The sequence below is a fragment of the Crinia signifera genome, chromosome 6 (genome assembly GCF_055691185.1).
Source record: "Crinia signifera chromosome 6, ASM5569118v1, whole genome shotgun sequence".
NCBI classification, from domain to species: Eukaryota; Metazoa; Chordata; class Amphibia; order Anura; family Myobatrachidae; genus Crinia; species Crinia signifera.
The window spans coordinates 29,690,467-29,712,717 of NC_139222.1; the positions used below are offsets into that span (position 1 = coordinate 29,690,467).

Genomic DNA, 22,251 nt, shown 5'->3' on the forward strand with positions numbered 1-22,251 from the left:
GGGGCACTGCAGATATTTCTGGCGGGGGGGGGGGGGGGGGCGGTATTTATAGTTACGCCACTGCTGATACCTGCTGCTTATTGCAATGCGATCTTGGGCGGTAGGATCCCAGATTGCATTGTATATTGCGATCCTTGGTAAGTGTGCCCCACTGCCAATTAATAATTTTGGGTCTGATTCATTGCCAGGCCTAATTAGGGTGACATCGGATTGTGTGTAGTGGATTTGATAATGGTAAAGAGGGCCTGTAATGTGGTATAATATGACCTGGAGCACTGTAATGTGGCATAATATGACCTGGAGGCGATACAACGTGGCATTACGAGCTGAGGATACTTCAATTACATCATATGTACTGGGGACAATATATGGCCTAATGTGAATTGGGGGTACTATGTGACATAATGTGGAAGCGCTACAATGTATCATATTGCCAAAAAACCTGAAAACATGATTGGCTGGGTTACTCCACTCAGTACTCAGTCACCCAAAGAGGTTGTATGTGAGCAGCCTTATTTTACAGTAGGAATGGCCATCAACCATTGATGATTACAAATCATCGATGGTTAACGCCTGATGTAAAATAGTTTTTTTAGTAATTGTCTATCGATAATCGGCCGCTGTGCAAGTTTACAAAGTCCCAATGCCCCGCCCCCTCTCTTTATGTTGGGTACGGTGCCAAGCCCCGCCCCCCATGCTTTGATTGGCCGACACATAGTTATCAATAGAGTAGGGATGACTATCGCTGAGTAAAGCCATTGATGGTTTCCCCGTGAACGGTTTTATAACATTGAGGTTACGAATAGATGCCCACCAATACTATACCTCACATGGAACCTTGTCTCTATGTCCCGTACAGCCAAGTCATTGTCACTCTTCTGCCACGTGGGGTCAAAGGTTGCCTTTGCAGGTCCACCAAGCAAGCAAAGTACCAAGAGGCTTTAACATGCACACAGACATAATGTTGGACCAGTATAAGGCATATGTGCTTACTCTCCCGGTTCCTATGGGAGACACCCGATTTTTCAGTTAGTCCCCACACCTCCAGAAAAGTGGGCACCCCTCCCACATCCCAATGTTGACAGTGGACATTGGGATCATTTGGACTGGATAAAATACATGGCCTCTCCCTGTCTTGAACTGGTCAACATGCAATAGGTCGACAGGTATCACATGTCAACGTCTACAAACAGTCAACCAATGAAAATGCATAAGGTCGACAGTTTCAAAAGGTCAACACCCATGGTCAATGAGTGTTTTCTTAGGGTGGGGTCACCAATATTTGTTTGAATGACTATCTATGTGGACTATGACTGGGACCTTATAAATACAAAGAAATATGGACCACAAGTGTAGTTAAAGCAGCTGTATATGGGAGTGTGTAAAGCTCCCTGGAATAGATAAAAAAAGAACAGAAATTATACAGCGCTGGGTTGTACTGAATAAAGGGCTAACACAATTTAGCCATATATAAACATTTATTAAACATCATTAAAACATTAAAAAATTGTCATTTTTAGAGAATTCTCTATATCACCAATGGGGAATGGGTTAGGGCAAGTGGAGAAATAATGTCCCAGTGGGTGGAAAGATGAATCAGTTCAGATGCACCTGCGATGGTAGAATATTTACCAAGTTGTAATTCGGCAGTCTCTCTCCTGTATACTGGGGAGGAGGAAGGATGAAGTCCCGGCAGAATATCCTGCGAGTAGCGGATCCAAATTTACTCAGAAAGACCACAAGGAGTTTTTTCGGGTTTTAGATGGTATCAGGCAACCCAGGTGTGTCTTTGTAATGAAGAATGCTGAGATTGTGGAATCCTTGAATCATTAGGCTGGTCCGGGTGGATAAATAAAGTGCAGATGCAAACTCAGATGGATAAAGTGCTGATGCAAATGATACTGATGGCAGCTCAACGCGTTTCGACGCGTTGGCACGTCTTCTTCAGGAGCAATAATATAATAATAATAAATTATTGCTCCTGAAGAAGACGTGCCAACACGTCGAAACGCGTTGAGCTGTCATCAGTATCATGAGTAAATTTGGATCCGCTACTCGCTGGATATTCTGCCGGGACTTCATCCTTCCTCCTCCCCAGTATACAGGAGAGAGACTGCCGAATTACAACTTGGTAAATATTCCACCATCGCAGGTGCATCTGAACTGATTCATCTTTCCACCCACTGGAGCATTATTTCTCCACTTGCCCTAACCCATTCCCCATTGGTGATATAGAGAATTCTCTAAAAATGTCAATTTTTTAATGTTTTATTGATGTGTAATAAATGTTTATATATGGCTAAATTGTGTTAGCCCTTTATTCAGTACAACCCAGCGCTGTATAATTTCTGTTCTTTTTTTTATGACTGGGACCTTGCCTGAAGCATGGTGAGCAAAGGTGAGCCAACGAGACTATACACCGAGGGTGGTCACATAGGGTGAAGCCTTCAAGACTTGTGTTGACCAATGGCATTTTTTCAATCCCAGAATTCATGATAGAAAAATGCCCGAGCCCGGGATTGGCTTCCCTAATAAAATAAAAAAACACCCCGAATACATGTGTGGTGCCGCTGGGAGGGTGGGCGGTGGAGCCGGACCCAGGACAAGGCGGGCTGTGTGGCCTGCACAGCGTGACCTCTGACCTCATCACGCTGTGCAGAGCCGCACTGCCGGGGACGGGAGAAGCCGGGCATCGTCAGATGCTGCCCGGCATTAGACTGAGCATGCAAAGTCTAATCCCGAAATCCCGGGAATGGAAACTCCAATCCTGGGATTGAAATCCCAGCGTTTTGGTGGCCAAATCCCGGGATCCCACCGATCCAGTGTCTAGGTCAGCTGTGGGGAACCTCCGGCCCACATAGGCCCCCAGAGCCATTCTTTGTGGCCCGTATACCCACCACACGGCTGTGCAGCGAGTCAAGTACAGGGGAAATCTCGCGAGTGTTACCTACCTATCACAAGATTTCCCCTGTACTAGCAACTCGTTTTTTTAATTTATTTTTTAAATGGCCCCCGAGGCATTATGCCTCAATGCAAACGGCCCTTGGACCCCAAAAGGTTCCCCACCCCTGGTCTAGGTCAACCACTAATGGTCAACAATCAAAATGTCAACACATGGGGGGAAAATGGTTGACGTGAATTTTTGCGGTTTTTGGGTGTTTATGTCAACATAGGTTGACATGACAGTAAATGTACTGCATCCCTTCGCATACCTCTCACCACAGCTGCTCTGTATACCTTCATAGTATGCAAATTGTAAAATTTTACTACAATGCTGATTGGTTGCAATGGGCAACTTTTTTTTCTCTTTTCACTGCTAAGTACAGACCTGGTCAACCTGTGGCTCTCCAGATGTTGAGCAACTACACATCCACATGAATTGCCACAGTTCTAACATTCCATAATAGCAAAACTGTGGCAATGCATGCTGGGATTTGTAGTTTCACAACAGCTAGAGAGCCAAAGGTTGTCTAGGCCTGGTAGTACATTTCCCCCTGCGTAGACATTTTGAAAGATCTCCAATTGGTGCAAAATATTTCACTTGTAATTCTATAAGGCACGGATTGGGAACCTACGGCCCTCCAGCCGTTGTTGAACTACACATCCCAGAATGCTTTGCTACATTTTCAGCATGGCCAAATAGCAAAACTAGCAGTGTATGCTGGGTTGAGTAGTTCAGCAACAGCTGGAGGGCTAAAGGTTCCCCCCACCCCTGCTATAAGGTGACCCGGAAAACATGCAATGTTAACGTTTCCAGGATTTGAGAAGCGCTAAATTCCCAACCAGTATATTCCTGTTATAATTAATAGCTAAAAGGTTACTTATGTAATATCTGGGCTCCCGTTTTTCTTATGAGACCGCGTCCCCTCGCGGGGCTCGCCACGCTTCGGGCACAGTGGCTCGCTGCGCTTGCCACACGATATAAAATCAACTCCATGCGTAGTTGGATAGTAGGGGTATGAAAAATGGGGTGCATTTAACATGGGAGCCCAGATAATACATAAGTACCGATAAAATATATATTTTTCAAATCTTATTGGTTTACAATACTCAGAAATGGATTTGTACCATAGATTTATTAGGGAGTTGGAAAAACGATCACAGCAAATCATTTTAGGTACTGCATGGGGCGGTTCCCAAACTCCACCATTACAGTCCAGGTTTTCAGGATAACATGTTTGAGCACATGTCAATTTGGAAAACTGCACTATATAGGATATATTGGCCAATCCAGTGTTCTGTGATGGATTGCAGTAACCATTGTATAGTGTGTACCCCACATTCATTTATAGATTGGGCTGCCGCATGATCGCTGGGTATTTCAGCCGGGTACCTAGCTTAACAGGATGGCCCTGCATAGAATCACCACAATTCTGCAAAATGAGGGAGGATGCCAATTAAAAATGAACGAGTTATTGATTAAATAATTGAAACAATTTTTTTTACTGAAAACATTATTTCTTTTCATCTGTATACTTTGTTTAAATGTTCTTATGTTTTAGAGGTATATATCACATTAAAGACTAAGGGCCAGATGCACTAAGCTTCCAAAGTGATAAAATAGAGAGTGGTAAACAGCCAGCCAATCAGCTCCTATCTGTCATGTCACAGACTGTTTGAAAAATTTCAGGTAGGATCTGATTGGTTGGTTGTTAATCACTCTATTTTATCACTTTTGATGCTTAGTGCATCTGGCCCTCAACCAGTACCAGTTTCACAACTCCAGTCCCTGGGAACCCCTAGCAGTGCATGTTTTCCAGATCACCTCAGTATCACATGTGAAATAATTATCTGCACCAGATCTTTTAAAATGTGTCAGCCAATAATGGAAATATCTGTGCGCCAACAAAGAGATCTGAAAAACATACACTGTTAGGTGGACTGGTGCTGGGAGAGCACGGAGGAAAAAGTTCTCAGCCCCAAAACTCGGGGTACATGAAATGACATTGAAACTCCTGGTTTTAATCAGCACAGGTGTATGGACAAAATTTCAGAGACAACATTCTGAAGAAGATGTCAGTATGTAACAAGCATTGCTCCTCTGATGTTCCTTAAAATTATTTGTGACATTAAGAACACTTGAACCGCTTCTCTTCAATGTGAAGTCGTTTGTGAGCGGTAAGGTTCGTCTTTCGTCTAAAACATTTCCCACACTCCGCACATGGAAACGGTTTCTCCCCCGTGTGCATCCTCTGGTGTGAAACCAAGGTCGATTTCATTGTAAAACATTTCCCGCACACGGAGCAAGAAAATGGCTTCTCGCCTGTGTGAATTCTCTGATGCAAGGCCAAATAGGATTTCATTCCAAACGTCTTCCCACATTCAGAGCAGGCAAATTCCTTCTCTCCTGTGTGAATTTTCTGATGTTTGATGAGGTTTGCCTTCTGTGCAAAACATTTCCCACACTCGGCGCACAAAAATGGCTTCTCTCCAGTGTGTACCTTCTGGTGTTTGAGAAGATGGGCCTTCCCCACAAAACTCTTCCTGCACTCGGAGCACGAATAGGGCTTTTCCCCAGAGTGGCTTCTTTCATGCAAAACTAGGCTACTCTTCTCTGTAAAACATTTCCCACACACAGGACAGGGAAAAGGCTTTTCTCCTGTGTGGATTTTCTTATGTTTGAGGAGATTGGCTTTGCTGACAAAACTTTTCTCGCATTCGGGACAGGAATAGGGTTTCTCACCAGCATGGATTCTCTTATGGTAGAGAAGACTTGCTTTAGTGAGGAAACATTTCCCGCATTCTGGACATGAGAACTGTTTTTCTCCTGTGTGGATTTTCTGGTGGATGAGAACGCTTGCTTTGCGGACAAAATATTTCCCACAGTCTGGGCAGGGGAAAGGCTTCTCCCCCGTGTGACTTCTCTGGTGCACCACAAAGTCCGTCTTCAATCGAAAACATTTCCCGCATTCCGGGCAGGTAAATGGTTTCTCCCCTGTGTGAATCTTCTGGTGTATATCCAAGTTCGATTTCTGTCTAAAACTTATTCCGCATTCACGGCACGTATGAGGTTTCTCCTCAGTGTGGACTTTCCTATGTTTGTAAAGGTATTGTTTCCGTGTAAAACATTTCCCGCATTCAGGACAGGAAAATAGCTTGTCATCCTCGTGGACTCGTTCATGAGCGATAAGCTGCGCATTGCTGGTAAAACATTTCCCACATTCAGAACATATAAACGGTTTCTCTTTCGTGTACATTTCTTTATACGCCTCAGGATTGGACAATGTATCTATACTGAAGAGTTCTGGTGGGACATTGGGAGTAATGCTAGTGGCAACATTACACTTCATTCTGCCTTTATTTTCTTCAGAGGCTGGGGAATGAGGGAAAGGAGACAAGGTTACCAAGGTCCCAAGGGACTGGTTAAATTCATGACCATATATCATGTCTTCTACTTCTCGGAATACCAAAGTAACACTGAACAATAAGACGACACCGTAGAGCAGGGCCCTCCAACTGCGGTGGAACTACACATCCCAGCATGCCTTGCCATCGTGTTAGCATTCCCTAATAGCAGAACTGTGGCAAGGCATGGTGGGACTTGTAGTTTCACAAGAGCCGGAGAGCCGTAGTTTGGCAATGCCTGTTCTAGAAGATAATAGATAGAATTCCTTGGTTGCTATGGGCAACATCCCATCTTCAACAGAACTACCATGTTAGTAAATTTACCCCCTCAGTGTCTAGTACGGGCTGATGGCTGGGAGAACACGTGAATCATGTCTGTATTCCGTGACTAATATTGACCTGTGCTGATTTCCGTAGGGATTTCCTCCTCCTTAATGTCCACGTCTGTGTCCTCTCCTTCCGCGGCGGCTTGGTCAAAATCAACCACGACAATATTCAGATTTTCTTCCTAAAAACCACACAGGCAATATTAACATCAGTAAGAGCTGATAGCCTGGCAGGCTATATATCGGTATTCTATATAGACATTTACTTATGTGATAATGGTGGCGTACTGGGACTAATGGCGAGCTAGATCTAAGTGTGTGTTTGCCACAAAGGCATAATGATTTCATATGCAGCATAATGATATTGGACAGGACAGGCCAACCTGTGGCCCTCCAGATGTTGAGAAACTACAAATCCCAGCATGCCTTGCCACAGTTTTAACACTCCCTTATAGCAAAACTGTGGCAAGGCATGATGGGATTTGTAGTTTGACAACATCTGGAGAGCCACAGGTTGACCAGGTCTGATATAGGACAATACAATGTATAAACCTATACATTTATTTAAGAAATAAACGTTTAATTGAACAAATAACTGGCGCATCACTTGAATTATACGTAGTTTACATTTTTTCTCATTTGGGAGCAGTAGAACGCACTCCATGTCCCTCTGAAGTGGGTAACTTATGTTTTACTAACCCTGTATTTTTGCGGTGATGTTTGCCTAAAAAATTATCAATTATTAATGATTTTGTTTTGCCTACCTCACCCAGGCGAAACAAAATCCCTGAAAAGTGCCAGCAGGATAACCTTTGGTGTGGTAATTAGCCACGGTCATTTCTCTTAACCCACGCAGACAATGCTACGTCAAAAGTCATTTCCAAAAAGCAGTGGTATTATTTACAAATGCCATAGTCTCCTTCTTAACGAACATCTAACGAGATTATGAGCCAGATCACTAAGCTTCAAAATGGAGAGTGATAAACAACCAGCCAATCAGCTCCTACCTGCCATGTCACAGACTGTGTTTGAAAAATGTCAGGCAGGAGCTGATTGGTTGGTTATCACTCTCCAGTCTGGGCCTACATCCTCTCCCAGACTAAATAAAACTCGCATGGCACATCTATTGAAGATTTCTCTGACCGCTGCAAATACCTTAATGTATGTGTCCGGTTTGAAGTCTTCCTCTGTGGAATTCTGTGAATTATCAGGACTGGGGGATCTTTCTGGTGTACTATGGTTACTGGACCCATCTGTAGGAGACACACGCAGTGATTGAATAAGTCTACTTAAGATGGCACCCTTGAAAATATTATATATAAAATACAATATACAGACACAAATATAAATTCTAGTGTTCAATCTAGCACCCTGCATCTTTGAAAACCCATGCAGTTCCTCTTCCCTGCCTGAGGTGTCACTGTCTACTGTGGTTCTGGGGACAGAGTTTGCTGTACAGTTTCCCACACTACAACATCACAGTTCATGTTACTAAACCACAGCATGCAATGGCAGATTGCCTTAGTGTATATCATGGGATCATTTTACAGAAGAACAATGAGATTACACGCATACCCCTTTCACATCGCAAATGCAAGGTCAGACCTGGGATTTGGACATAACTTCGTCCCGGGTGCGACCCGGCATTTGCGCAGTAAAGGTCCCCTCAGCGACCCGGCGTTAGGCCACAGGGGCAGGGCGGAGTGGCGGCACATCATCGGGGGTGGAGGCAGCATTTGGAGCTGTTGCTGCCTTCTCCCTGTAGTGTAAACAGGACCTGGGTTGCTCGACCCGGGTCACCCGTTTCCACTGCCCAGGGTTGGACCTCGGTTTATCCTCGCAGACCTGGGTCGGACCCGGGTTATTTGCGCAGTGTAAAAGGGGTATAAGTGCACCATTGTCACTCACCTGTGCTTCCATCTGCAGGAACCTGCTCCCACTTAAACGGATGTTTGTCTTCTGCAAAACTTTCCTCGATGTCACTCAAGTGTTCATCCTGTGTCATACAATATAATAGAGAGGTCTGACTATTATATTATCACACCTATAAAAAAGAGGTGTCAGTACTAACAATTTGATCTATCTGGGGGATACCGACATCTTCCAATGCACAGACCTGTGGAGATGGAGGGCTGGGACATCTCTCTGGTGTATTTCTGTTATTGGCTCCATCTGTAGGAAACACAGGAGTTGGAATACATTACTAACATAGGACTGACAAGATAATGTGTGTATTAGAGAACTGCGCCAAGATCACACTGACAGCTGGGAGGAGGGACAGTGCATCCACACTAAACTCTGACGGGGACTACTGGGGGGGCTGGGGGGGGCGTGTAACTTCCTGCTTCCAACCTAAACAGGAAGTACTCTACCGGCATTAAATGCACTGCTATAATACATCGCCCCTTAGTATTAATAGTAGTTACCTAGTAAAGTATGAGGTTGACGCTTCTCTGTCATGATGTCCTTGTACAGATCCTCGTGTCCTTCTAAATACTCCCACTCCTCCATGGAGAGATAGACAGTGACATCCTGACACCTTATAGGAACCTGACATACACAGTGACACAGTCATCACCCAGGAACATATCCCCGATGTCACTGTATAATGTCCCATTCCCAGCAGTCACCTCTCCGGTCACATCCACCGGTGTTACTGTATAATGCCCCATTCCCAGCAGTCACCTCTCTGGTCACATCCCCGGTGTTACTGTATAATGTCCCATTCCCAGCAGTCACCTCTCCGGTCACATCCCCCGGTGTTACTGTATAATGTCCCATTCCCAGCAGTCACCTCTCCGGTCACATCCCCGGTGTTGCTGTATAATGTCCCATTCCCAGCAGTGACCTCTCTGGTCACATCCTCCGGTGTTACTGTATAATGTCCCATTCCCAGCAGTCACCTCTCCGGTCACATCCCCCGGTGTTACTGTATAATGTCCCATTCCCAGCAGTCACCTCTCTGGTCACATCCCCCGGTATTACTGTATAATGCCCCATTCCCAGCAGTCACCTCTCCGGTCACATCCCCCGGTGTTACTGTATAATGTCCCATTCCCAGCAGTCACCTCTCTGGTCACATCCCCCGGTATTACTGTATAATGTCCCATTCCCAGCAGTCACCTCTCTGGTCACATCCCCGATGTTACTGTATAATGTCCCATTCCCAGCAAACACCTCTCCTGTCACATCCCCCAGTGTTACTGTATAATGTCCCATTCCCAGCAGTCACCTCTCTGGTCACATCCCCGATGTTACTCTATAATGTCCCATTCCCAGCAGTCACCTCTCTGGTCACATCCCCCAGTGTTACTGTATAACGTCCCATTCCCAGCAGTCACCTCTCCGGTCACATCCCCCGGTGTTACTGTATAATGTCCCATTCCCAGCAGTCACCTCTCCAGTGACATCCCCGGTGTTACTGTACAATGTCCCATTCCCAGCAGTCACCTCTCCGGTCACCTCCCCCGGTGTTACTTTATAACGTCCCATTCCCAGCAGTCACCTCTCCGGTCACATCCCCCGGTGTTACTGTATAATGTCCCATTCCCAGCAGTCACCTCTCCAGTGACATCCCCGGTGTTACTGTACAATGTCCCATTCCCAGCAGTCACCTCTCCGGTCACCTCCCCCGGTGTTACTTTATAATGTCCCATTCCCAGCAGTCACCTCTCCGGTCACCTCCCCCGGTGTTACTTTATAATGTCCCATTCCCAGCAGTCACCTCTCTGGTCACATCCCCCAGTGTTACTGTATAACGTCCCATTCCCAGCAGTCACCTCTCCGGTCACATCCCCCGGTGTTACTGTATAATGTCCCATTCCCAGCAGTCACCTCTCCAGTGACATCCCCGGTGTTACTGTACAATGTCCCATTCCCAGCAGTCACCTCTCCGGTCACCTCCCCCGGTGTTACTTTATAATGTCCCATTCCCAGCAGTCACCTCTCCGGTCACATCCCCAGTGTTACTGTATAATGTCCCATTCCCAGCAGTCACCTCTCCGGTCAGCAGCTGGATGATCTTGTTGGTGAGTTCCAGGATCTTCTGCTCATTGTCTCTCCCATGTATCAGTGAATGAGGTGGAGGCACCGTGATGGGGTTCTGGGTCCTGCTCTGTCCCCCTGACACACGGAGGTGGCTTCCAGGGGTCACACGTCCACTACGCTTCTCCTCCACCTCTGTGTATTTCTACATAAAGAAGGACCTAATGATAACATTGTGGAGAAATAATGCTTTCTTCAAAATATTTGCCATGTTAATGAAATTATTTAGAGCAAATCTGTAATATCTATTTGTTGCAATGAGGTCCATGAGAGAAGAAATTAACACTTTCTATGACATTTAAATACATTCAAACATATTACTCAATATCTAAAAAAAATTAGACTCCTCAATAATGACATTTATCTCTGGTCCTCTCTTTAATGCGCACTAATACATATTAGGAGACTAGTTAAAAGCCTGTCAAAATCCCGGCTTCTGCCATGTACTTTCACTTTGAGCTGTGACCGTTTTTACTTTAACTTTGAGCTGTGACAGTTTTAGCCCTCAAACTCTCCACCCCATCCCAGTCTGTATCTGCTCCTACCTCCACCTGTTGGGTGACCCCTTGTCACTCGTTGACAGTGGGTTTAGAGCAGTGGTAAATAGATGCCACGAGATCCTAGTCATCCCATCCTGCAGCCTAATCTTAGCCCCCACCGCCAGCCACTGCCACTGCTGGTATTATGACCGCCAGGATTCTGGCTACATCAGGCAGTGCAGGCCACTGTTGGTGTGACTGAGAGTAATGATGTCAGTGTGACACTGCAAGACCCCCTCACCTCTCCGGTCAGCAGGTAAATGATCTCCAGGGTGAGGTTCAGTATCCTCTCAGTCATGTGACTCCTGCTCTTGTCCATCATGAAGACCCTGAGTTGGGACTTGGGTGTTGGATGGAGGCGACTTGTTGGGGACAAATACAATGCATTGGGTAATGTGATTAAATATGGTAAATACAGTATGGTAATTGCTGTAGTGAGAGACCTGGTGACATAGGGCTGATACCCAGTAAAGACAAACAGTACTTTAGATGGGTACATTAGAGGAGTAAATTACATACCCCCCCCCCCCCCCTCCTATACACACACTCCTGGTGGTGCCCATCATCTACATACCTCCCTATACACACACTCCTGGTGGTGCCCATCATCTACATACCTCCCTATACACACACTCCTGGTGGTGACCATCATCTACATACCTCCCTATACACACATTCCTGACGGTGCCTATCTTCTACATACCCCCCTAGACACACACACTCCTGGTGGTGCCCATCATCTACATACCCCCCTCCTCTGCACACACTCTCTCGGTGGTGCACATCTTCTACATTCCCCGCTATACACACACTCCTGGTGGTGCCCATCATCTACATACCTCCCTATACACACACTCCTGGTGGTGCCCATCATCTACATACCTCCCTATACACACACTTCTGGTGATGCCCATCATCTACATACCTCCCTATACACACATTCCTGATGGTGCCTATCTTCTACATACCCCCCTAGACACACACACACTCCTGGTGGTGCCCATCATCTACATACCTCCCTATACACACATTCCTGACGGTGCCTATCTTCTACATACCCCCCTAGACATACACACTCCTGGTGGTGCCCATCATCTACATACCCCCCTCCTCTGCACACACCCTCCCGGTGGTGCACATCTTCTACATTCCCCGCTATACACACACTCCTGGTGGTGCCCATCATCTACATACCTCCCTATACACACACTCCTGGTGGTGCCCATCATCTACATACCTCCCTATACACACACTCCTGGTGGTGCCCATCATCTACATACCCCCATCCTCTGCACACACTCTCCCGGTGGTGCACATCTTCTACATTCCCCGCTATATATACACACTCCGATTCGCGTCATCAGGTTCCAACGGATCCCCACAAAAGGGGAATTGCAAGGGACTTGGCCACTTTCCGGGGGGGCCTGTTAGGCGAATCCAATATTCGTGAGCCTCTCGGCCAATCTGGGAGGGTAGGCAAGTGTGAATTCCAGACATGGTCGATCCACTATACCATAACCCTCAACACACAATTGCTGGTGCTTATATTTTCGAACAGCTGCATACACTGTAGTCTGTCAGGATGCAGAAGACAATCATGTGCCTCACAGTAATTTTCCACTGCCCCAACCTACCTACCTTGCTGCTACTACTACAAATTACCATTATTAATACAAAGGCTACCATAAAGGTTCTGTATAATTTATTCTAATCGGTAGAATCTGGGGAAGAGTGACAACATGTAATAGAGAAATGGCAGAGGCCCAATATCACCACCAGCACTTACCGGTAGCAGCGCCAGCAGCTTCAGTACCCCTTATTACCTTGCCTCACCGGAACAGGAGGTTTACTAGTGCACTTCCTGGTTATGCGTTCCAAAGCTTCACTCTGCGTCCCAGGTAACTTCCTGTATTTGCGTTCCACCGACTTTCGTGTTCTGCGTTCCAACAGCAGATTCGGCGTTAGAATGGCTCGGATGCGGGACAGCTAGCGCTGTAATCAGAGACTGGAGAGACCCGGGGACCGGCAGTATGGAAAACATAATAGGATACATGGTGCACGAAATGCGATTTTTGCATCCTCTGGAAATACTGTTATACTGTTCGGTGCAGGAAGCTGCTGCCTTAAGACCGGGATTATTTGTATGCTATTCTCTCTTTTATCAAGGTCTTCATCAGAATTAATTGACAAGCTATTTTATTTCTACCTTATTTCTGCCCTGGAATGCTTTGTTCCCTAGGTACAGTAACTGGAAGATATCTGTTGAGTCAGGGTACACCCGCCCCATTTCATATCTATGAGTTATGCTATTGTAACACACTTTATTGTCACCCTACTACGCACATCGGTACTTGTGTATTTTGGCGGCGCCCATCGCATACCATAACGCATACGATGGTATGCGACGCGATATCGTACGATAGTGCACGATGGCATACAATTTTGAAATTGTATGCCATTGTACATGGCATACAATGCCATACGATGCGATTAAACATTGTATAAGCACCCTAATGGGTGCTTACAATGTAAAATGCACCCCCACGCCACCCCCCACTATAAACGTGAACCTGAAGCGTGGCGAGCGCAGCGAGCCCGCGAGGGGCGGCGGTACGCATCCTACGACCTTTTCATACCCCCACTATCCACGTCGGCGTGGAGCTGAGAATAGAATAGTGTGGCGAGCGCAGCGAGCCACCGAGCCCGAAGCGTGGCGAGCGGACGCGGATACCTGTGAAGCCCGCGAAGGGACGCGTTTACCTGTGAAGGTATCCGCGTGCGCTCGCCACGCTTCGGGCTCGGTGGCTCGCTGCGCTCGCCACACTATTCTATTCTCAACTCCACGCCGACGTGGATAGTGGGGGTATGAAAAGGTCGTAGGACGCGTACCGCCGCCCCTCGCGGGCTCGCTGCGCTCGCCACGCTTCGGGTTCACGTTTATAGTGGGGGGGGGGTGGCGTGGGGTGCATTTAACATTGTAAGCACCCATTAGGGTGCTCAAAAGCACCCTTTAGGGTGCTTATACGATTTTTTATCGTATAGGGGGTCAAAATTGCGTCGCATCGCATGCCATCGGGTACATGGCATGCAATGCGATACGTTCATCATACGACGGACATCGGGGGCGCCGCCAAAATACACAAGTACCCGCACATCTCCTATTAAAACCAGGTTATACATTTTTGAGATTTTGAGGGCCCATTTATCAAGGATAGCATAATCGATGCGATTTGGGTGGGATCTTAAGTCCCCCAAACACTATGCAATTCACCTGCAATTTGGGCTCTTTTCCTGCAATTGTGACGATCAATTGCAGGAAACGAGCCCAAATTGCACATATATACTTTACTATCCAAATGGGCATGTTGAGATCCGCCATTTAAGAGGATGTAGTATACTTATATGGTGTCCACGTTGACAGACACAAAACAAGAAAAACTCACTATGACCTATTGCTTGAGTCGACCTTTTAACCATGTTGACACTTTTCATGTGTCGACCAAAAGTGATTGTCGACCCTATGACCAATACCGTACATTCCTTGCATCCTCCCCAAGGAGATTTTAATACTATTTTATACTTTTCTGTATGTGTAGCTGTACTCTTTCTTTGCTTCTGTGTCCTGACCACCTTCAGAATACCGGCGTCAGAACAATGATTAGGATGCTGACGCCTGAGCAGTGAGTCAGTATCCCAATTGGTCACTATGTGGGGTGGGGGAGTGTCAGGCTGAGGAAGGGTAAGGCTAGGCTTAGGGCCAGATGCACTAAGCTTCAAAAGTGATAAAATAGAGTGATAAACAGCCAGCCAATCAGCTCCTACCTGCCATGTCACAGGCTGTGTTTGAAAAATGTCAGGCAGGAGCTGATTGGTTGGTTGTTTATCACTCTCCATTTTATCACTTTTGAAGCTTAGTGCATCTGGCCCTTATGGATAGGCTGTGGGGGAATGTTAACCGTAGGCTGCAGGTATGGGGGGGGGGGGGGGGTTCGGTTTAAGGACCTACAAAGGGTGATAGCTCCAGGACAAATTAATTAGCCATGGTAAATTACTGTGTCTAAATAGATACTGCCCTTTATTTTACCAGTCATTTGGGGTACCAATATCTCTCTTAAATTTACTAAGATGGGAGTTCTATTAAAGATTGGATATTGCAAGTTTGAGGCCATACAAATATTCCCACACAACTTTATCGATGTGTTGAATTCATTTATTTAGGTTGCATTATCCCGTCCAGTAGTTATCAACCTAGAACAACGGTCACATCTCGGCTAGCTTCAAACCACAGTAACCAGATGCCGACAGCCACTGTAGACACCCTGGAGCCATCAAGGCAAACCAAGGTTTTCTGCTTGGTGGACCAAGCCTTGGATCTGTAGATCAGAGATACCAACCATGCAACCAGCCTTTACGGTCAGTCCTCTAAACACCACACAGGATGGAAGGGGATCTGCAAGACTATTGCCGGTGTATAGATTCCCGGCTTCCAGGAAACTGGCTAAAGCGGTAATCCCACCTTAATCTCCAGAATTTCCTGTTTTGGATTTCTAGAGCATAATGGGGCTGATTTATCAAGCAGTGAAAAGAGTGGAGAAATGGACCAGTGAAGAAAGTTGCCTGCAACGACCAATACGCTTCTACCTATCATATAATTGTATGAACTTGATCAATCTTATCTCATCTCAAGCTGATTGGTCAGTACTCCACTGGGACACTCCCTCTTTTCACTCTTTGATACATCAACTGCATTGTTTCCTATACTCCTTTGAGAGTTAATCCCCATTTTTTTATCCAGCGTTTGGTGATATACTGGGCATGAATTGGTTTACAACTGGTTTCTTCGACGCTCGTAGAGATAGTGGTAGGAGGGGTCCTTGAGATGTGAATTCTGTATATACATTATTCCCAGACTCACAAAGTAATGGGAAAATGAACTGTAACAAATAAACGTACTGTATTTACAACTTTAATCTCATGATAGAGACAATTATGAGTTAGGACAGGCATGTCCAAACGATGGCCCTCCATGCCTTGCCACAGTTTTGCAATTAGGAAATGGTGAAACGATGGCAAGGCATGCTGGGATGTGTAGTTTCACAACTGCTGGAGGGCCACAGTTTGCACATGAAAACCATATGTCTCCTGTATGAATTATCTCATGCGAGATTATATTTAGTGTGCATTTAGTAAACACTTCTCCAACCTCATAGTATATCCGTTTTCTCTCCTATGTGGATTCGTTGATGGCCGGCGAGATGAATTTTCTCCCTAAAGCGTTTCCCACACTCAGAACACGAAAACGGTTTCTCACCCGTGTGAATCTTTTGATGTCTAACAAGACAATAATTTGAAGTGAAACATTTTCCACAGTCAGAGCAGGAAAACTCTCCTGTGTGAATCTTCTGATGTTGCATGAGATTTGAATTGGTCGTAAAACATTTCCCACATTCGGAACATGCAAAGTCCCTTTCCCCGGTGTGGATTTTACAATGTAGAGCAAACTGGGATTTCAATCTAAAACATCTCCCACATTCAGGACATGAAAATGGTTTATCGCCTGTGTGAATTCTGTGGTGGAGGAGGTACTGTGATTTCACTCTAAAACATTTCCCACACTCAGAACATGAAAAGGGTTTCTCCCCAGTGTGGACTTTCTGGTGTTGTACAAAGTGCAACTTCACCCTGAAACATTCTCCGCAGTCAGAGCAGGAAAATGTTTTCTCAGCTGTGTGAATTTTCTGATGCTGAACAAGGTGCACGTTAGTGATGAAACACTTCCCACAATCGGAACACGAGAAGGGTTTCTCTCCTGTGTGGATTCTCTGATGTCCAATAAGGTGGAGCTTCCTCCTGAAACACTTTCCGCATTCAGAGCAGGAAAATGGTTTCTCTCCTGTGTGAATTCTGTTATGGGCAACTAGGTTTGTTTTAGTGGTAAAACATTTCCCACATTCCGGGCACAAAAATGGTTTGAGGCCTGTGTGAATTTTCTGGTGCGCAACCAGGTGAGAATTTGTGGTAAAACATTTCCCACACTGGGGACATGAAAATGGTTTCAATCCGGTGTGAATTCTTTGATGTCTGACAAGACACCCATTACTAGTAAAGCATTTCCCACATTCGGAACACGAAAACTCCCCGGTGTGAACTTTCTGATGGGTCACGAGCTTTGAGTTGCTAGTAAAACATTTCCCACATATACTGCATGCAAATTCTCGCTTTCCTGTGTGGATTCTACGATGCATGACAAATTGCGATTTGAGTCGAAAACATTTGCCACACTCCGGGCAGGAAAAAGGTTTCTCCCCTGTGTGAATTCTCTGATGTCCAATCATGTGCAATTTTTTTCCAAAACATTTCCCACATTCGGAACAGGAAAATGGCTTGTCCCCTTTGTGTAGTTTCTGATGTGCCATAAATTGGGCATTACCGGTTAGACACTTCCCACAGTCGTTACAAATGTACTGTTTAAGTTTGCATGATTTATTATCCGGTGATGAATCTGCTTTTTGAATCTCTGGTTGGTCAGCTTGATGATCATCTGCTTTTTGAATCTCTGGTTGGTCAGCTTGATGATCATCTGCTTTTTGAATCTCTGGTTGGTCAGCTTGATGATCATCTGCTTTTTGAATCTCTGGTTGGTCAGCTTGATGATCATCTGCTTTTTGAATCTCTGGTTGGTCAGCTTGATGATCATCTTCTTCAAAGTCTAGAAATATAAAGAAACAAAGATGATCACAAAAACACAAACGCAATACAAGGAATAGCATGTTTTAAGAATTTCGGTTTGAGGGGGGCGTGGCCTGATGGAATAGGTGCAAGATGTGCTTGCTGGCTCACCCGTCCGATATCCTGCATTCTCTACAATACAGGCTACAATATCCCCTGCTACAGACAAAGTATGTTGGTGGAGTGCCTCCCGGTGGACCCGGTGCAGCCGGCAGCTCGTCACTTCCCGGCCATTCTCGGCAGAACGAGCCCGACAGCTTGTGATGTCGGGCTCGTTCTGCCGAGATACCCTGCTCAATGCTGTCGGGGAAGACAGCATTGAATAGGGCCCGGCGGGCATCTCCCTGACAGGAGATTCTCGCCGGTGATTGAAAAATATCTTACTATTACATTATGTTAAACGCCGCTGACCATTACTGATATATGCCTACAGCCGTATTGTCTGTTACTAAATGTTATACGTATAATGGGCCTGATATACATGTTATGGCGGGAGAGCCAACGTCATCTTAATCTTTGGTCATCAGTTTTTTCCTTTGCCCCTCCTTGTGGGTGGGTGGGTGGTTTTAGTAGTGTAGTTGGGGGTATCCTGTTAAGGGATCCATGTATACCTAAAGTTGGGGATAGGCTATACAGGGTGGGGAATTTTGGATTTCTTGCTTTGGCAGGTGGGATATGGGTATATGTCTTGTTCTACTTCTTCGTTAGGTTGATGTTTTTGGCTATATGGACTTCATTATTTATCTTCTATCTATATTTGTGCTATGCAAAGTATGCCATTGTGATTTAAGCATTTGTGTAATGACCACGAGCTTATGTCGTCCCACCAATGTTATCCTTTCAATGTTGGGTTGTTTTCTTGATTTATTTGTCTTAATGTAAAATTCAATAAAAAATAAAATGAAAAAAAAAAAGAATTTCGGTTTGTGGAAGCAGGTGGTTAATTACAGACCCAACAACACAGATGAACTCTCCTGTGCATGAATAGGACAGTCAATAGGTTGACACTATATGGTCAATGATATGAGTGTCGACTGTGGTCATGTCAACTTTTTAAACCTAACGACCTTTTGCACTTAACGACCAAATGCATGTTGACTGATTGACTTTTCATTTACCATCCGCCACCCAAACTGTTTATGGTATTTCAGGACAGGTGTTGAGAACCCATGCCTTATATAACTTTACCTCCAACAAACATTGGGCCTCATTCAGTGAGGACACAGAAGATGTTTGGTGCTTTCCGCATGAGTAGTATGGATGCAGATGTCAAGTAATTGTCAGTCAGTGGTAGCACTTCTTGTTTGGTAACACACAATGACATAATGAGAGAAGGAAAACAGGGGCAGATGGCTCCTGATGTATGAGATACACCAGAGAGTGTGGGGAGGAGACTGGTCAGATCTCTGGGCTGGTAACACACAGTGACATGATGTGAGGGGGAGAGCAGGAGTATAATAGGGGCTGATGGCTCCTCATGTATGAGATACACTAGAGAGTGTGGGGAGGAGACTGGTCAGATCTCTGGGCTGGTAACACAGTGACATGATGTGAGGGGGAGAGCAGGAGTATAATAGGGGCTGATGGCTCCTGATGTATGAGATACACCAGAGAGTGTGGGGAGGAGACTGGTCAGATCTCTGGGCTGGTAACACACAGTGACATGATGTGAGGGGGAGAGCAGGAGTATAATAGGGATGATGGCTCCTGATGTATGAGATACACCAGAGAGTGTAGGGAGGAGACTGGTCTGATCTCTGGGATGGTAACACACAGTGACATGATGTGAGGGGGAGAGCAGGAGTATAATAGGGGCTGATGGCTCCTGATGTATAATACACCAGAGAGTGTGGGGAGAAGACTGGTCAGATCTCTGGGCTGGTAACACACAGTGACATGATGTGAGGGGGAGAGCAGGAGTATAATAGGGGCTGATGGCTCCTGATGTATGAGATACATCAGAGAGTGTGGGGAGGAGACAGGTCAGATCTCTGGGCTGGTAACACACAGTGACATGATGTGAGGGGGAGAGCAGGAGTATAATAGGGGCTGATGGCTCCTGATGTATGAGATACACCAGAGTGTGCGGGGAGGAGACTGGTCAGATCTCTGGGCTGGTAACACACAGTGACATGATGTGAGGGGAGAGCAGGAATATAATAGGGGCTTATGGGTCCTGATGTATGAGATACACCAGAGAGTGCCGGGAGGAGACTGGTCAGATCTCTGGGTTGGTAACACACAGTGACATGATGTGAGGGGAGAGCAGGAGTATAATAGGGGCTGATGGATCCTGATGTATGAGATACACCAGAGAGTGTGGGGAGGAGACTGGTCAGATCTCTGGGCTGGTAACACACAGTGACATGATGTGAGGGGGAGAGCAGGAGTATAATAGGGGCTGATGGCTCCTGATGTATAATACACCAGAGAGTGTGGGCGGAGGAGACTGGTCAGATCTCTGGGCTGGTAACACACAGTGACATGATGTGAGGGGGAGAGCAGGAGTATAATAGGGGCTGATGGCTCCTGATGTATGAGATACATCAGAGAGTGTGGGGAGGAGACAGGTCAGATCTCTGGGCTGGTAACACACAGTGACATGATGTGAGGGGGAGAGCAGGAGTATAATAGGGGCTGATAACTGCTGATGTATGAGATACACCAGAGAGTGTGGGGAGGAGACTGGTCAGATCTCTGGGCTGGTAACACACAGTGACATGATGTGAGGGGGAGAGAAGGAGTATAATAGGGATGATGGCTCCTGATGTATGAGATACACCAGAGAGTGCGGGGAGGAGACTGGTCAGATCTCTGGGCTGGTAACACACAGTGACATGATGTGAGGGGGAGAGCAGGAGTATAATAGGGATGATGGCTCCTGATGTATGAGATACACCAGAGAGTGCGGGGAGGAGACTGGTCAGATCTCTGGGCTGGTAACACACAGTGACATGATGTGAGGGGGAGAGCAGGAGTATAATAGGGATGATGGATCCTGATGTATGAGATACACCAGAGAGTGCGGGGAGGAGACTGGTCAGATCTCTGGGCTGGTAACACACAGTGACATGATGTGAGGGGGAGAGCAGGAGTATAATAGGGGCTGATAACTGCTGATGTATGAGATACACCAGAGAGTGTGGGGAGGAGACTGGTCAGATCTCTGGGCTGGTAACACACAGTGACATGATGTGAGGGGGAGAGCAGGAGTATAATAGGGATGATGGCTCCTGATGTATGAGATACACCAGAGAGTGAGGGGAGGAGACTAGTCAGATCTCTGGGCTGGTAACTCACAGTGACATGATGTGAGGGGAGAGCAGGAGTATAATAGGGGCTGATAACTGCTGATGTATGAGATACACCAGAGAGTGTGGGGAGGAGACTGGTCAGATATCTGGGCTGGTAACACACAGTGACATGATGTGAGGGGGAGAGCAGCAGTATAATAGGGGCTGATGGGTCCTGATGTATGAGATACACCAGAGTGTGTGGGGAGGAGACTGGTCAGATCTCTGGTAACACAGAGTGGCATGATGTGAGGGGGAGAGCAGGAGTATAATAGGGGCTGATGGATCCTGATGTATGAGATGCACCAGAGAGTGTGGGGAGGACACTGTTCAGATCTTTGGGCTGGTAACACACAGTGACATGATGTGAGGGGGAAAGCAGAGGCTATTAAGGGGTGATGTCTAGTGTTTCCCTTACTGTGCAATTTGGTTGTAATGACATTGATAGGTGTAGAAAAATAATTTTGTGTAATGAAAGAACACAGAGAATATGTGACTATGGGGTAGATTTATTAAGCTTGGTGAAGTCATAAAGTGTCTGATTTTTATCACCGGCCAATCAGCTCCTACCTGTCATTTTTCAAACCAAGCCTGTAACTTTACAGTTAGGAGTTGATTGGCCGGTGATAAAAACCAGACACTTTATCACTTCACCGAGCTTAATAAATCTGCCCCTATGTTCTGTAAATGACTACTCACCTGTGCTGATATCTGAAGGGATATGAAACACCTCAATGTTCAGATCTGTGTCGTCGTCATCATCTTCTTCTTCTTCCTTTTTTGGGTCAATCTCTGCGCCAATATCAACTACCACAATATTCAGATTTTCTTCCTAAATGTTTAGCAAAATAATATAATGAATAGACCTGGTTATCCCATCATTTTAAAAGTAATGATTCAATTGTGGAAGGGACTTAGGAACCCCTTGGTGGCCAAATTCATTTCTTGCTTTAACCACTTAACTGGCTAATACAT

The 22,251-nt window shown here is 45.9% G+C and overlaps 2 protein-coding genes across 2 annotated transcripts in view; both read right to left on the bottom strand.

Moving 5' to 3' along the window:
- The window catches only part of LOC146009563 (uncharacterized), a 38,673-nt gene extending 25,646 nt beyond the window's left edge, over positions 1-13,027 (bottom strand). Inside the window, exons 1-9 of the mRNA XM_083150009.1 lie at positions 11,496-13,027; positions 10,669-10,860; positions 9,098-9,221; positions 8,788-8,843; positions 8,580-8,667; positions 7,827-7,924; positions 6,745-6,853; positions 5,080-6,313; positions 831-939 (exon numbers count right to left, since the gene is read on the bottom strand). Of these exons, the coding sequence (XP_083006135.1) occupies positions 831-939; positions 5,080-6,313; positions 6,745-6,853; positions 7,827-7,924; positions 8,580-8,667; positions 8,788-8,843; positions 9,098-9,221; positions 10,669-10,860; positions 11,496-11,753 (2,268 nt within the window). The 5' untranslated portion in view covers positions 11,754-13,027. The remainder of the gene's footprint in view (positions 1-830; positions 940-5,079; positions 6,314-6,744; positions 6,854-7,826; positions 7,925-8,579; positions 8,668-8,787; positions 8,844-9,097; positions 9,222-10,668; positions 10,861-11,495) is intronic.
- Positions 13,028-15,275: 2,248 nt separating this feature from the next.
- LOC146009564 (uncharacterized) overlaps positions 15,276-22,251 on the bottom strand; it is a 42,064-nt gene continuing 35,088 nt past the window's right edge. The window contains exons 12-13 of the mRNA XM_083150010.1: positions 21,976-22,108; positions 15,276-17,963 (exon numbers count right to left, since the gene is read on the bottom strand). Coding sequence (XP_083006136.1) covers positions 16,459-17,963; positions 21,976-22,108 — 1,638 coding nt within the window. The 3' untranslated portion in view covers positions 15,276-16,458. The remainder of the gene's footprint in view (positions 17,964-21,975; positions 22,109-22,251) is intronic.